This window comes from Bison bison, unplaced genomic scaffold, assembly GCF_000754665.1.
Source record: "Bison bison bison isolate TAMUID 2011002044 unplaced genomic scaffold, Bison_UMD1.0 scf7180017864382, whole genome shotgun sequence".
Lineage (NCBI taxonomy): Eukaryota > Metazoa > Chordata > Mammalia > Artiodactyla > Bovidae > Bison > Bison bison.
In genome coordinates, this window is record NW_011494954.1 from 3,414,322 (window position 1) to 3,432,196 (window position 17,875).

At 35.8% G+C, this 17,875-nt stretch overlaps 1 protein-coding gene across 2 annotated transcripts in view; it reads left to right on the forward strand.

Annotated features, from left to right (window-relative positions):
* The window catches only part of ELTD1 (EGF, latrophilin and seven transmembrane domain containing 1), a 142,453-nt gene that overhangs the window by 82,605 nt on the left and 41,973 nt on the right, over positions 1-17,875 (forward strand). For both annotated transcript variants that reach the window (XM_010857568.1, XM_010857569.1), the window contains exons 4-8: positions 7,447-7,517; positions 8,307-8,486; positions 8,591-8,774; positions 10,108-10,224; positions 13,824-14,026. In XM_010857568.1, coding sequence (XP_010855870.1) covers positions 7,447-7,517; positions 8,307-8,486; positions 8,591-8,774; positions 10,108-10,224; positions 13,824-14,026 — 755 coding nt within the window. The remainder of the gene's footprint in view (positions 1-7,446; positions 7,518-8,306; positions 8,487-8,590; positions 8,775-10,107; positions 10,225-13,823; positions 14,027-17,875) is intronic.

Below are 17,875 nucleotides of genomic sequence, written 5' to 3' on the forward strand. Positions count from 1 at the left end.
AACACACAATCTGAATAGAATCATTGAACCTGATTCTCAGTTACAATATCAGGCACCTACTGTATCTTAGGCACCCCTCCAAACACCTTTACATACATTTCCTCATTTGTTATGAAAAAGAACCCTTTTTTTTAATTTTTATTTTATTTTTAAACTTTACAATATTGTATTAGTTTTGCCAAATATTGAAATGGATCTGCCACAGGTATACATGTGTTCCCCATCCTGAACCCTCCTCCCTCCTCCCTCCCCATACCATCCCTCTGGATCGTCCCAGTGCACCAGCCCCAAGCATCCAGTATCGTGCATTGAACCTGGACTGGCAACTCGTTTCATACATGATATTATACATGTTTCAATGCCATTCTCCCAAATCTTCCCACCCTCTCCCTCTCCAACAGAGTCCATAAGACTGTTCTATACATCGGTGTCTCTTTTGCTGTCTCGTACACAGGGTTATTGTTACCATCTTTCTAAATTCCATATATATGCGTTAGTATACTGTATTGGTGTTTTTCTTTCTGGCTTACTTCACTCTGTATAATAGGCTCCAGTTTCATCCATCCCATTAGAACTGATTCAAATGTATTCTTTTTAATGGCTGAGTAATACTCCATTGTGTATATGTACCACAGCTTTCTTATCCATTCATCTGCTGATGGACATCTAGGTTGCTTCCATGTCCTGGCTATTATAAACAGTGCTGCGATGAACATTGGGGTACACGTGTCTCTTTCCCTTCTGGTTTCCTCAGTGTGTATGCCCAGCAGTGGGATTGCTGGATCATAAGGCAGTTCTATTTCCAGTTTTTTAAGGAATCTCCACACTGTTTTCCATAGTAGCTGTACTAGTTTGCATTCCCACCAACAGTGTAAGAGGGTTCCCTTTTCTCCACACGCTCTCCAGCATTTATTGCTTGTAGACTTTTGGATCGCAGCCAATCTGACTGGTGTGAAATGGTACCTCATAGTGGTTTTGATTTGCATTTCTCTGATAATGAGTGATGTTGAGCATCTTTTCATGTGTTTGTTAGCTATAAGGGTATTTTATGGTGTCACCCGGGGTCATAGAGCTAATGAAAATTAGAGTCAGGATTTGAAGTAAGGTCTTCCACAGGACTTTTACCTGTAGGAAGGAGGATACATACTGGTTTTTGTCAGATCCTAGGTCCTACAAGAAATTGCAAGAGATATTATTGTGGACCGTGATGTAAAATGGCAGTCACACTTATTTGGGCTAAGCCAGTTTTATCCTATTTGAGCATGAGATACTTTTTCAGTATTTTATGAATCTTTTCATACTACTAGGTAGCAAGGAGGTATAGAGTGATATTCTGAAGATAGTGGAAGCTCCTTGACTATCCTGGCACACAGCCAGTTGTGGTGGTCACACACTCCATCACTACATTAAACTCAGTAGGTTCTACTACTGAGGCCCAGAGTGAGAAGGATAGCAAACTTAATATCTATATTTTAGTAAAAAGCTAGGGGAACAATAATGTAAACAAGGAAAGTATATAATTCAGAAAACATGTCTTTGATGGGGTAACAAAGGTTTAAAAAACCTATCTTTGGTAAGGTGATTAATATTCTTCTAGAATATTTGGAGTCAGAATATAAAATTTGCATAATCCTAATTTCAAATATTCATCTCCAAGGGTATGACCCTTAAAAATCATTATTTTTAAGATTAACATTCTGTCACTTGGTGAATTCAGAAGTTGAAATGCCTTAGTTGGTTCAAGGCTGACATGCTGGGATAGCAAACAGCTGAGTGGATGCTGGTAGAGCTGAAACCATAGCAGAGAACCCAAAATAAGGACCACAGGGTGTATAGAATACACGGGGGAAAGCTGAAACTGTCAAGAGCAATGATACTGTCTGAGCCACCAGGGAACCCCAAGACTGTGTACACTTATGTCCAAAGGCATGAGGGAGGATTAATTTGGCATTTGCAAAGTTAAAATCAGTATGTTTTTCAGAGATTGGATTTGGATAAAGTTCCCAAGAAAAGTTGCACCTTTCTAAATGATTTTGAAATTGAGAGAAATCAACACTTCGTTTCCAATTAACCGTAGAAGGCATCTGAAAATGTGAAATAAGGGTATTCGGAGAATATAGCTTTCTTTCCCATGAAATGAATTTTTCTGTTTATGATACTTCATGGATCTCTTCACACCTTCATTGGGATACTATCCTTATTTGGGTGCTACACAAATAATTTATTCAACACTGCTCCAAAAAAGACTAGTCTTTTGCTTTCTTTTATTTTTTCTCACTTCTTGATTTCATGAAAAATATTAATTCTAGTCTGCTGTCCACTAGCAGCTTTACTTCAGCCCAAACTGGAAAGTTTTCCCTAATGATTCTCAAGAGCCAACAGCTGTCACCCCCTCCTTTATTTCTGTCGTGTGTGTGTGTGTGTGTGTGAAGTGACAGTTTATGATAACATGTGTATAGAAATTCAGGAAGAGAGTGAAGGTGCTAGGGCAGCATTTATTCCTTTAAAAGTAGAGGACTGGATATCTGGGTAATACAGATCATGACTGGGGACTTTTCAGGTGGCACAGTGGTAAAGAATCTGCCTGCCAAAGCAGGAGATGCAGGAGATGTGGGTTCAATCCCTGGGTCTGGACGATCCCCTGGAGGAGGGAATGGCAACCCACTCCAGTATTCTTGTCTGGAATATTCCATGGACAGAAAAGCTTGGTGGGATACAGTCCATGTGGCTGCCAAAAATCAGACATGACTGACTGAATGAGCACACACAGACAGATCATGACCAAATAGCCTTGGCAGAAGAACAAGGCGTTTTCTACTGCTTTTCCAGGCCCGCTAATCATCTTCTTAAATCCAGTACCATCACCTATTTAGCAAATGGAAATTTCTTTAAGAACAGATGAGACTTACTACCTGGTGGTGTGAGGTTTAATGGGGGTTGAGGAGGGTGTTTATACCATTTTGCATTTTTAAGATGAGAAATTTGGATCAGCTACATTTTATATATCTAATGAGATGACATTTTAATTGTATCTTGATTACTCTCCCTTTATAAAAAGGCAAACAGTATCGTGCTACTCTATTCATTTTTAAAAAATCAAATTATATATTCAGAATTACAGACTTATTCTCTAACATGGAGAGCTAGACTTAGGAGCAAAGAAATTTCTGCATTAATTTAAGGTAATTATCTGGACTATTCAGTCCCTTGGAGTCATTCCATATTGGATCTTTGCCTACTGGCAGAGTATTTATACTGTCTTTGTAATTTTAAGATATATTTCACTCCTCATTATAGTATGTAAAATTTTAAATTAAGAATATAAATTATGTGAGTTTATAACCTGTCACTTTTATTGTAGCTTTGATATATACTGAAAATCTAAGACTTAATTCTGTACAATTTGTTACTTTATCTATGATGACTACGTATTAAGAATGATGGCAAAATATACCCTGAACAAAAGTTGTAAGTTTGAATAAGATTTTAAGGACACTGAATCACACATTCTGCTACATCTTAATTTTTTCAGTTAACTTATACAGAAAAATGAGGGGCGTCCCAGATGATGCTAGTGGTAAAGAAGCCTCCTTGCCAATGCAGGAGGCATAAGAGATATGGGTTCAGCCCCTAAGTTGGGAAGATCTCCTGGAGTATGAAATGGCCACCCACTCCAGCATTCTTGCCTGAAGAATCCCATGGACCAAGGAGCCTGGAGGGCTACAGTCCATAGAGTTGGAAAGAGCTGGACACAAATCCCTTATGACTATACAGTGGAAGTGAGAAATAGATTTAAGGGACTAGATCTGATAGGCAGAGTGCATGATGAACTATGGATGGAAGTTCATGACACTACAGGAGATAGGAATCAAGACCATCCCCAAGAAAAAGAAATGCAAAAAATCAAAATGGCTGTCTGAGGAGGCCTTACAAATATCTGTGAAAAGAAGGGAAGCGAAAAACAAAGGAGAAAAGGAAAGATATACCCATTTGAATACAGAGTTTCAAAGAATAGCAAGGAGAGATAAGAAAGCCTTCCTCAGTGATCAATGCAAAGAAATAGAGGAAAATAATAGAATAGGAAAGACTAGGGATCTCTTCAAGAAAATTAGAGATACCAAGGCAACATTTCATGCAAAGATGGGCTCAATAAAGGACAGAAATGGTAGGGACTTAACAGAAGCAGAAGATATTAAGAAGAGGTGGCAAGAATACACAGAAGAACTGTACAAAAAAGAGCTTCACAACCCAGATAATCACGATGGTGTGATCACTCACCTAGAGCCAGACATCCTGTAATGTGAAGTCAAGGGGGCCTTAGGAAGCATCACTATGAACAAAGCTAGTGGAGGTGATGGAATTCCAGTTGAGCTATTTCAAATCCTGAAAGATGATGCTGTTAAAGTGCTGCACTCAATATGCCAGCAAATTTGGAAAGCTAAACAGTGGCCACAGGACTGGAAAAGGTCAGTTTAATTCCAATCCCAAAGAAAGGCAATGCCAAAGAATGCTCAAACTACCTCACAATTGCACTCATCTCACATGCTAGTAAAGTAATGCTTAAAATTCTCCAAGCCAGGCTTCAGCAATACGTGAACTGTGAACTTCCAGATGTTCAAGCTGGTTTTAGAAAAGGCAGAGGAACCAGAGATCAAATTGCCAACATCCACTGGATCATTGAAAAAGCAAGAGAGTTCAAGAAAACCATCTATATCTGCTTTATTGACTATGCCAAAGCCTTTGACTGTGTGGATCACAATAAACTGTGGAAAATTCTGAAGAGATGGGAATACCAGACCACCTGACCTGCCTCTTGAGAAACCTGTATGCAGGTCAGGAAGCACCAGTTAGAAATGGACATGGAACAACAGACTGGTTCCAAATAGGAAAAGGAGTATGTCAAGGCTGTATATTATCACCCTGCTTATTTAACTTATATGCAGAGTACATCATGAGAAACGCTGGGCTGGATGAAGCACAAGCTGGAATCAAGATTGCTGGGAGAAATATCAATAATCTCATATGTGCATGATGACACCACCCTTATGGTAGAAAGTGAAGAGGAACTAAAGAGCCCCTTGATGAAAGTGAAAGAGGAGAGTAAAAAAGTTGGCTTAAAGTTCAACATTCAGAAAACTAAGATCATGGCATCTGGTCCCATCACTTCATGGCAAATAGATGAGGAAACAGTGGGAAACAGTGGTTGACTTTATTTTTCTGGGCTCCAAAATCACTGCAGATGGTGACTGCAGCCATGAAATTAAAAGACGCTTACTCCTTGGAAGGAAAGTTATGACCAACGTAGACAGCATATTAAAAAACCACATTACTTTGCCAACAAAGGTCCATCTAGTCAAGGCTATGTTTTTTCCAGTGGTCATGCATGGATGTGAGAGTTGGACTATAAAGAAAGCTGAGCACTGAAGACTTGATGCTTTTGAACTGTGATGTTGGAGAAGACTCTTTGAGAGTCCCTTGGACTGCAAGGAGATCCAACCAGTCCATCCTAAAGGAGATCAGTCCTGGGTGTTCATTGGAAGGACTGATGTTGAAGCTGAAACTCCAATACTTTGGCCACCTGAGGCAAAGAGCTGACTCACTGGAAAAGACCCTGATACTGGGAAAGATTGAGGGCAGGAGGAGGGGACGACAGAGTATGAGATGGTTGAACGGCATCACCGACTCGATGGACAGGGTTTAGGTGGACTCCGGGATTTGATGATGGACAGGGAGGCCTTGCATGCTACGGTTCATGGGGTCGCAAAGAGTTGGACACAACTGAGCAACTGAACTGAACTAAAACAACTTAGCATGCACATATGGAAAAATGAAGCTTTGGAAAGAAAATGGGCTACTCTTTTTTTTTTTTTGCCATCCAGATTATTCTAAACTGAGTTGTTCAATCAGTTTAATACTAGAAAACAGAGAACGTTTGTTTCTAAATGTGTTTTTGAAATTAGATTATTATTTAATTAGGAATAAACATTGCATCATCAATGATGGAAATTATGACTTAATAATTTTGCTGATGAATCCTGCTGTTCAGAAAGCAATTCAAGTGTTGGTCTATGAATAACATTTTCAATATACTGTCCAAATGGATTGACCAAAAGAAAGTTGAAAATATATGCAGCTAAGTTTGCCCTGTCCTTTTCCAGATGATGGCACTTGTCTTGCTTTCTTATGTAATTTGATATTAAATTACTAACAGTATGTAATACTATTATTAACAAAGTAGCAACTATATGAGCACTAGATTAAAATCTTTATTTTTCAAATATTTCCAGATATTGATGAGGACAGTGAATCATTTGCCTGTGGTGAAAATGAACTGTGTAAAAAAATTAATGGTGGCTATAAATGTTCCTGCAGGGAAGGTTATCAGACATCCACAGGAAATCACTGTTTATACCTATTGATAGCATTTATTGCCAAAATAAATATACTATTTAATTTTATATGTTATCAAAGCCCTATGGGGACTTCTCTGGTGGTCCAGTGGTTAAGACTTCACCTTCCAATACAGGGGGGTGCAAGTTCAATCCCTGGTTGAGAAACTAAGATCCCACATGCCTCACAGCCAAAAAAGTGAAATTCACTCAGTCATGTCTGACTCTTTGCAACCCCATGGACTATATAGTCTATGGAATTCTCCAGGCCAGAATACTGAAGTGGGTAGCCTTTCACTTCTCCAGGCGATCTTCCCAACTCAGGGATCAAACCCAGGTCTCCCTCATTGTAGGTGGATTCTTTACCAGCAGAGCCACTAGTAACAAATTCAATAAAGACTTTAAAAATGGTCCACATCAAAAAACAAAATCTTAAAGCACTATATAAAATATGACTGCATAGTTTTGAAGTATCAAAGAGCTACACCTTCCAAGAAACGTGCCAGTAGTCCTTTATCTATAAAATGAAATAATGGAAGATGTTTTATTTAATGGCAAATGTAGATCACATGTTTTATGTAATTGTTGTTTAGTCACTAAGTCATGTCCAACTCTTGTGACTCCATGCACTGTAGACTGCCAGGCTCCTTCTGTCCATGGGGTTTCCCAGGCAAAAACACTGGAGTGAGTTGTCGTTTCTTTCTCCAGGGGCTCTTCCCAACCCAGGGATCAAACCCCATCTCCTGCACTGGTAGGCGGGTTCTTTACCACTGACCCCATATACCCTATTCCTTTCAGTAACTGTAATTTTCTATTTTCCATAAAATAGTTTGCATTTTAACAAATAAAAATAAGTGAATTTTTATGAGGAGTAAAACTTAAATAATAATAAAAAATGTTTTAAATAAATGAACTTTCATGAATAAATAAAAATAAAACTCAAATGTTAAGAATGTGTCTTAATATCTAAATAAGTGAGCAAAATCATTGGAATCAATATAATTATCTTAGGGAAAATATTTTTTGAAACTTAATACATAACTATTTTTTTCTACAGAAATTGTGAATCCAGACTGCCATTTAGATAATGCCTGTGTTGCTGAAAATATTAATAAAACTTTAACAAAAGTGAGTAAAAGAGTTGAATTAAATTTTATTCTGTTTTGACATTTTAGTTTCAGTTACAATCTTTCCAAAGGCACATTTTTTTTAAGAGTAACAAACTGTTGATCTTCATGTAGAGTTGAAAAATTTACATATAAAGATCCGAGTATTTTGTTTGGGTGTCAGATAAAATTAATTTGAAAATCCCCAAAATATTGAAGAAGACATGTATTTAATGTAAGTTACTTTTTCACTATTCTATACACTGGCAAGTTATTACAACGTGTTAAGAAATTTGATGGGTAAAATAGTAAAAACACATTTTGATCACAGGCCATTTCCACATTCTAAGGAGACATAGTTGTATGCAATTGGATTTTGTGCACCAAAGCAATATTATTCCAAAGAGTAAGATGTCCATGAAATTATTGTCCTATGATTAGAAGTGAGTTTCAGTATGACTCATTAGCAATCAGGTAAAGCAAATTGCCATCTTATCATGTAAAAAAATTTCTGGTTTACTTAAACCTAATTCAAATTAAGTCATAATTTATTATACATTTTAAAAGCTAGTTTAAAATGATAAATTCAAATGTACATTGCCTTTCTGAAGTAACTTCTATGCTTTTTAAGCTATTTGCTAATCCTTTATAAATACTTTCAGGTTTCATTGCTTCATGTTGGGGTTTAGTTGTAGTCTGATAGCTTACGTGTAGGAGTGAAAAAAACATATTTAACATGTAACCTGTATTCTTGCAAAGACCCAATAGTGCTTTAAGCTGGTTTTCTTTTTCTGAACTCATATTTGTTCAGATTAGACACATAGAAGAACCTGTGGCTTTGCTACGAGAAGTCTATAGAAATTCTTTGAAAGATCTTTCACCGATGGATATAATTGCATATACAGAAGTATTAGCTGAATCATCCCCATTATTGGGTTATATGAACAGCTCGAATTCAGCCAAGGACACCTCTTCTAATTCAACTCTTACTGTAAGTATGTTGAGCTTTAACTCAATATAAGTTTAAAAGTTTCCTTACATCTGTGATTAATGTAAGATTCCAACATTTTTAAAAGGTACACTTTTTTTCAACAGGAATTTGTAAAAACTCTGAATAATTTTGTTCAAAAGGATACATTTACAGTTTGGGACAAGTTATCTACAAATCAGAGAATAACTCATCTCACAAAACTGATACATACTGCTGAGCAGGCTACCTTAAGGATATCTCAGAACTTTCAAAAGACCACTCAGTTTGATACTAATTCAAGTGATATAGGTAAGAAGTCAAGGTCAATTTCAAGGCAATAGTGTTTTCCAAAGAAGCCATTCTCAAAAGAGATGAAAAGTATCTAAACTGCCGTTAATTAAATTGGCAGTACAGACGTAAATGATGAAGCATATCACAAGAGTGGGTGTGAATGAAGTTTGAATAAAAAGGATGAATGCATGAGATTTGTCTCCTACTTGCAACTTTCACCTTTTCCTATTTCTGAACTGTTTATCATTTAAATGCTCAGAGAACCTTACTTCCTTGTCATCTCATGACTTGGCAGGATCTGTCTTGACTGGTGATAGTATAAATAGATTTTCTGGATGTAATATATTTAAAGTCAAACTTTTATTGAATTATAACCCATATAAAGACAAATGTACTTATCAAATGAATATAAGTTGATGAATTTTCACAAAATGAACACATCTGTATAATAACACCTCAGAAGACCCCTCATCCCCCTTGCCAACCACTCCTGACCCCTAAAGGTAATGCCATCCTGACTTCTAACACCAGTTCACAAGCATAATTTTTATTGTTTCTGCAATAATCTGATTCTTATTTTTAACATTGAAATCCTTTGGGCATATATCTTTGTCATGAATGTAGTATATTTTAATTTCTCATTAGGAATCATTTGCCTTTCAGTAATATAAAGCAATTAACATAACAAATTAGAATATTTCCTGCTTTATGAAATCTCATGCTTGACACTTTTAAGAATCTGGATCAAACTGAGCTTGCCTGTAAAGTTGCTCTGAGGCAACAAGGTACACTTTCTGAAATAATCATCGCATACACCTCTATTATATTTTCTGGATGCTATCCTGCTGTACAGTAGTAGATATACAAAAATCTTTATGTCATCAGGACTCACCAGTTACTCAAAATTAAGATAACAAGCATTGTGACTCATAAATTTCTGTATCCGTTCATGAAAAAGGTGACTATGCACAGGTAAGGAAATTATCACTCAAGAATTTAATTCAGTCACTCTGTATATAATAAATTACGTTGTAGATATAACCCTCTAATACATTATAATTTCTTGTCTGCTTTAGTAATTATGATTTATAGCTTCTTTGTGTACATATTTTCTTTTATTAATAGAGATAGAATTAAATGATGAATGCTGTAGTGTAATAAAAAAACTATAAATTTGAATTAAATTTTTAAATACACATTATAATGTCTAGACATCATGTTCAGAATACATTCATTCCACCTGATGTAATTAAGAGTTGAAATATGATAATGATGGATCAAGTTCTTTCTAACTAAATATATTAATTAAACTAATGTCAGAGAATTTATTATTTTCATATTTTTGTTTCAGCTCTCAAAGCTTTCTTTTTTGATTCACATCACATAAAATATATTCATCCCCATATGAATATGGACGGAGATAATATAAAGATATTTCCAAAGAGAAAAACTGCATATGATTCAAATGGTAGGACTTTAACAAACTTATAAACAATATTTCAATGTTTTGCAATAAATACCATAGATTTGCTTGTATCATATTTGCTTATAACATGTGTGGTTTTCTATAGAAAAATATGTTTATACATAGAAATTCTATATTTGTATTTGATATTTTTATTATGATAAAAATACCTGGGGAGAATTTTAGCTCATATCTAGATTCTTCTTGTCCTTGACCCTCCAAATCTGTAATTGTCTAACACTGTTAGGATCCCAGTGGAAATATACAAAGGAACTGTCATTTTATTCCTCATTTTGCAGCAGTCAGTGGATGCCATAATTTTAATAAAGTCCTTTTAATAGTTCTTCTTCAGAAATCCTTCATATTCCCCATTGTGAGCCTGAATTTGGGATTGTGTGAGGAAGACAAATGGAAATAGTTTTCAAAAAAGGTAGAAAGTTATTGTTTAAGCTTGAATTTCTCTTCTGTTCATTTCTTAGTCTTTGTACAGTAACTCTTCAACTACACTAAAGGCAGGGTTTCTTAAGAAATGTGACCCAAGAGTGCTAGTACTAGCAGATGACTTTATAATTATCTAACTAACATCCTCATTTTATGGACAATAAAACTAAAGCACGAGAAGTTAATGGATTTATCTCTATATATGTAACAGATAATACAGAACTAAAACTTGAAGGGAAGGAGTTAACATAGAAATCAGCCCTGAACAGGTTTTCCTTGTCACCTAACCACAGACAAGCTAGCAGCTGCTATTCTAGTTTAACCATTTATCTGTCCTCAGTGCAATGCACTTAGGAAAAAAAAAAAAAGTAACAACCCTGCTGATAATAGAAATATTGTTGTTTTCATATAGGTCAAAATATATTACCTAAAGAAAGCATGATTATAATATTTTCTCAAAGCAAGTATAGGTGATCATACATAAAATGGAAAATATATGTAATAATACACATATGTCACTTTATAGACATCATTTTATTTTAAAAAATACATTGTCTTTATTGTTAAAAAGCAGTTTGTGCTTTCATTCTCAGAAAAAATATCTTTTTAAAAAAATTTTTACAGCACTAATGGGAAATGTGTTTCTAATCCATTGATATTGTCCTCTCAATTTTTTTCTTGTCATTTTTTATTCAAAAGTAGGGAACAGATGGCCATAAAAAAGCAAAAATAACTAAGCCATACTGCCATTGGACCCATGGTTCTTACCCCATTATATCATATTCTAATTAACCAAGCACACACATAATATTTAGGAGCAAATCCAAAGAATGTGTTAAACTGTTGTATTTTCAAAGACAATTTGAGTAGGATTTAGAAACTGAGAATAAAGACATTGAAAATACTTGTCATAGTGACAGATGATAAAATTGTCATGGAATTAATATCTCAAAGAGATCCTGTCTGAGTGTACAGTAGGTTTGTTATATTTCATAATCATGCATGCAAACTCTGACATTTGAAAGGAACAGTAATACTGGCTCTCAAGAATGCAGAAGAAGAAAATTTGTTTTCCTCAAGGTTGAATCTTTAAAAGAAGGACAAGTGTAACAAACTGATCAAACCCATTCAATGATATCTACATGCGATTATTTGTTTATTGACAAAATCCGTTAATGAAAACACGCATTAGTTAAAAGCTGCATAATGTCATCAGTAGGAAAATACAGAAGGCCCAGATGGATTTTTAATATTTTTTATGTACTGAATTTTGGTGTCTGTCGTTAATGAATGAACTAGTTTACAAAAATAGATACTGAACTGATATGAAAATTAAAAGCCAGATCAGGCCTAGAATTAGTGAGAAATTAAAATAGGAAATTAAAATAGGTTCCAAATGATAAAAATGAACAAATATTTAAAACTATATTCAGAAAAAAATTAAAAAGGTATTTTGAGCCATTCCATGTGGTATGCATCTTCTTTTACTCAAAATTGATGTTAAAAAATAGTTTCCTTTAAAAAAGATAGGAGTGATTCATAGTTTTAAACCATGTTATCTTTATGCTGCTTCATTTGATTTTGAACCATCCCCTCCTACAACCTCTGAGAAGTTGCTTTTGTATGAATTTGTTCATCAACTGGACTAAGTCAGGTTCACCTAAGAGGGTTCCAGGTTCTGCTTCTGACCCAGGTCTGTCCATAGCAAATGCTGGGTTAGCTGCCAATCTCCTAGAGCCATCATAATTTCACTAGATCAAACATGGTATACTAACATTTCTCTGAGCTGACAGTTTAGGAAAATATGTAACGTATCTGAATGTCAGCAATACTCTTAGCGGTGTCTTTGGTACCTTTCTAGACTGAGAACAAAAGCATATTGATATATTTTTGCAACTTCTAGCTCACATAATGATATCCAAAGAATACTGTTTACTAATAAATATATTAAATTGTGATGTGGAGAGTTCCAGCTTTGTATCACAATCCTTTGTTTTTGATGACATTGTCACATTTGTATTAATGATTGTGATTATTTTGTGCTTTTCAGATTATTTACTGGTGTCACAAATTTGAGGAAACAAATGAATATGGTAGAGTTATTCCTAAGTTGTTCAAGCATCGAAGCAAGCATATAATGTTTCCAGTTATTAAGTATAGCAATAATCATCTTAATATAGCATCTTAAATTTTACAGACAGCTCTCTCATATAATGATAGTACATGGTCTCCACCTTATCCAAGTAAATAGCCAGGGGGAGTATCACTATTCACTCATGATGTTTTACATGAGAATGTTCACGTTTACCCAGGGACAGACAAGTGTAAGCAATGACTAAAACCAGAACTTCTAATTCTAAATAAATAAATTCTGAATATAAATTCCTCAATTTACTGTCTATTATTCTATACAGCAGAGAAGTTACATGACCTAAGTGAAGATGGGAATTTTAAAAGACAATAGATGCTGATGTTGAGTTGTTCGCACAATTAATGTCAGTGATAATGAACTTCTACAAAAACAGAGGCAATTTGAGATCCAGTAAAGTAGGTGCAGAGTCCAGGCTAAGGAAAAAATAGTCATGAGATAGTATGGACTGATCTGGTAACATTCCTAGTACTGGGTTATGTGCTACATCTGGGGAGTCTGAGGGTGCGGATAAATGGCTGCCTTGAAAGACAATAAATTCCCTATCCTGAGACTGTGTATGTCATCAATTTAAATAGGAAACATTTCAGTGGGCATGAGGCTGAACTCAGTGGCATCTCACAACTCTTCAGTTATAAACTTTCTTAACACTATAAATCTTTTTTGTTATACAATAATTTTTTACCAGTATCTTTCTAATTCATACACTTGTCCAGCAATGTAGTAAGTCAAGATTTTATTTTTCAAGTAAGTATACCTAACACCTTGGTTCTTACTCAGCACTTAGATGTAAATTTATCTAGGACAGAATTTCTCCTAACTATAGTTTGTGCCAGGGAGATGCTACAGTCCATGATCAGAGTCATAGAGGTCAGAGAACCTGTTTTAATATTGTTTGATGATGTGAGCATAGATATAATAAGACCCACATTTCAGTATCTGGGAATGTGTATAACTGCCTCTTCTATGTTTATTTTAAGAATTTTTCTGAATGCCTTTATTTGATTGACAGGCAGTGTTGCAGTTGCATTTTTATATTATAAGAGCATTGGTCCTCTGTTTTCATCATCTGACAACTTATTGGAACCTCAAAGTTATGATAAAGCTGAAGAAGAGGGAAGAGTCATCTCTTCAGTAATTTCACTCTCAATTAGCTCAAACCCACCCACATTATACGAACTTGAAAAAGTAACATTTACATTAAGTCATATAAAGGTAAGTTGAAATTCCAGTGACTATTGATTATTATTGTGAAACATTCAAAGAAATGAGTTTTTTTGTTGTGTCACTTTAATTGTATGTGAATTCTTGAGTTTAAACCTGCAAATTCAAAATCAAAGAGTAAAGTGATTTCAGCTAATTTTTCTATAAAATATTTTGGGGGCTTCCCCAGTGGCTCGGAATTTGCCTGCCAATACAGGAAACAAGGGTTCAATTCCTGGTCCGGGAAGACCCCTCATGCCACAGAGCACCTAAGCACATGCGCCTCAACTATTGAGGCTGTGCTCTAGAGCCCAGGAACCGCAACTGTTGAGCCCACATGCTCCCAACTACTGAAGCCCACATCCTAGAGCGCATGCTCTGCAACTAGAGAAGCCACTGCAAAGAGAAGCCCACGCAAGGCAGCTAAAGCATAGCCCCTGCTTGCTGAAAGTAGAGAAAGCCCACACAGCACTGAAGATCCATCACAGCCAAAAATATTAAAACAAATAAAATGATCTAAATTAAAAAACTGTGTAGCTAAAAATAAATAGCTTGGTACTTTCAGTGCTTTTTATACTTTCTAATGAATACCAAAGAATTTTATGTATTTGATCTCTGAAATTAAACTACATTTTAGTTTTAAAAGTACATTTTTCATTTTGGAAATCTCTGTACCTTCAAGGAATAAGTTATAGAAATATGTCAAAGAGACAAATGTTACTTTTGTAATGAGGGAAATGTTTGGTTAATAATTGTAGTATAAAACAATATTTGGAGGGATTTGGGTGCTGATTACAGTGAAATCATAGAGAAGTTTATAATATTTTTTCCTAAAGAAAGTATCTGAGACCACTTTACTCTTTTTTTTTTCACTTTACTCTTTTATTGTTATTCTAAATCTTTTTTCAAATCCATATATAATTAAAACCATATAGTGAAAAAAATATGATTAGAAATAACCAAGCATTTAGGTTTTTTATAGACCTAAAAGTGAACGGGGAAACACGAAATCATATGGTTTGCTGCATACCATTGATGGTTTCTTGGGCTTTCAATTGAATTTCAGTCCTAGTACATGATTAAAGTGCCTCAGAAGCTCCATTTAGAGAACCTTGAAGCTGGGCAAGGTTGTCATGCAAATTGAAAATTGTATTTGCATGTTTATGGGTAACAGGGGACTCAAAGAACGTATAGTCAGCCTTCCATATCCACAGGTTCCACATCCATGAATTCAACCAAACACAGATGGAAAATATTTGAGGGGAAAAAGTTCCAGAAAGTTCCAAAAAGCAAAACTTGAATTTATTGCAGGCCATCAATTATTTACATAGCATTTACATTTTATTGTATATTATAAGTAATCTAGAGATGATTTAAAATATCTGAGAAGATGTGCGTAAGTTAGATGCAAACCCTATTTTCCAGAAGTCATTCGAGCGTCTGTATTTTTCAGGATGCACAGGAGTCCTGGAATCAATCACCTGTGGCTATCAAGGGACCACTATATATGCTTACATACAATCCAGATGTGTCACTGTAAAGAAAGATGTCTGATGTAGAGAGAAGCTACAGTGTATGGAAAATCCATATAACTAGTAGCTCAGACCTAAACATTGATAGACATTCTGTTGAGGGAAAAAGAAGGTGTGAAATGTTTTAAGAATGGAAAATAAGTTTAGATATTTTCAGATACTAAATGCAAATGACCTTTTGATCCTAGAAAAAAATACATTGTTCTTTTACGTGGTCTCATGGTTTTTGTATGTTATTTTAATTGGGGTATAATTGCTTTACAATATTGTATTAGTTTCTTCTGTATAATAAAGAAAATCAGCTATATATGTATAAATTTCCCTCCCTCTTGAACCTCCCTTCCACCCCACCCGCCATCCTACCCATCTAGGTCATCCAAAGCCTTCAGCTGAGCTCCCTGTGCTGTACAGCAGTTTCCCACTAGCTGTTTTACATATTTGTTGTTATTCTTCAGTTACTCAGTCATGTCTGACTCTTTGCAACCCCATGGACTGCATCATGACAGGCTTCCCAGTCCTTCACTGTCTCCCAGAGCTTGCTCAAACTTATATCCATTGAGTTGGTGATGCCATCTCATCCTCTGTCGTCCCCTTCTTCGCCTGCCTTCAATCTTTCCCAGCATGAGGGTCTTTTCTAATAGGTCAGTTCTTCACATCAGGTGGCCAAAGTACTGGAGCTTCAGTTTCAGTATCAGTCCTTTCAATGAATATTCAGAGTTTATTTCTTTTAGGAGTGACTGGTTTGATCTCCTTGCTGTCCAAGAGACCCTCAAGAGTCTTCTCCAACACCACAGTTCAAAAGCATCAATTCTTTGGCACTCAGCTTTCTTTATAGTCCAGCTCTCACATCCATACATGACTACTGGAAAAACCATAGCTTTGTTGGCAAAGTAATGTCTCTGCTTTTTAATACGCTGTCTAGGTTGGTCATAGCTTTTCTTCTAAGGGGCAAGCGTCTTTTAATTTCATGGCTGCAAAAACCATCTACAGTGATTTTGGAGCCAAAAAAAAATAAAATCTCTCACTATTTCCATTGTTTCCCCATCTATTTGTCATGAAGTGATGGGACTAGATATCTTGATCTTAGTTTTCTGAATGTTGAGTTTTAAGCCAGCTCTTTCACTCTCCTCTTTCACCTTCATCATGAGGCTCTTTAATTCTTCTTCATTTTCTGCCATAAGGGTGGTGTCATCTGCATATTGGAGGTTATTGATATTTCTCCCAGAAATCTTAATTCCAGCTTGTGCTTTGTCCAGCCCGGCATTTCATATGATGTACTCTGCATATAAGTTAAATAAGCAGAGTGACAGTATACGAGCTTTGACATACTCCATTCCCAATTTGGAACCAGTCTATTGTTCCATGTCTGATTCCAGCTGTTGCTTCTTAACCTGCAAACAGGTTTTGCAGGAGGCAAGTAATTCCTCCTGCAAAGAATTCCCACCACTTTAAGAATTTTCCACAGCCTTAGGAAGCATCACTATGAACAAAGCTAGTGGAGGTGATGGAATTCCAGTTGAGCTATTTCAAATCCTGAAAGATGATGTTGTGAAAATACTACACTGAATATGCCAGCAAATTTGGAAAACTCAGCAGTGGCCACAGGACTGGAAATGGTCAGTTTTCATTCCAGTTCCAAAGAAAGGCAATACCAAAGAATGCTCAAACTGTCGCACAGTTGCACTCATCTCACACGCTAGTAAAGTGATGCTTAAAATTCTCCAAGCCAGGCTTCAGCAATATGTGAACCGTGAACTTCCAAACATTCAAGCTGGTTTTAGAAAAGGCAGAGGAACCAGAGATCAAATTGCCAATATCTGCTGGATCGTCAAAAAAACAAGAGAATTCCAGAAAAACATCTATTTCTGCTTTATTGACTATGCCAAAGCCTTTGACAGTGTGGATCACAATAAACTGTGGAAAATTCTGAAAGAGATGAGAATACCAGACCACCTGATCTGCCTCCTGAGATATCTGTATGCAGGTCAGGAAGCAACAGTTAGAACTGGACATGGAACAACAGACTGGTTCCAAATAGGAAAAGGAGTACGTCAAGGCTGTATATTATCACCCAGCTTATTTAACTTATATGCAGAGTATATCATGAGAAATGCTGGGCTGGAGGAAGCACAAACTAGAATCAAGATTGCCAGGAGAAATATCAATTACCTCAGATATGCAGATGATACCACCTTTATGGCAGAAAGTGAAGAAGAACTAAAGAGCCTCTTGATGAAAGTGAAAGAGGAGAGTGAAAAAGTTGGCTTAAAGCTCAGCATTCAGAAAACTAAGATCATGGCATCCGGTCCCATCACTTCATGGCAAATAG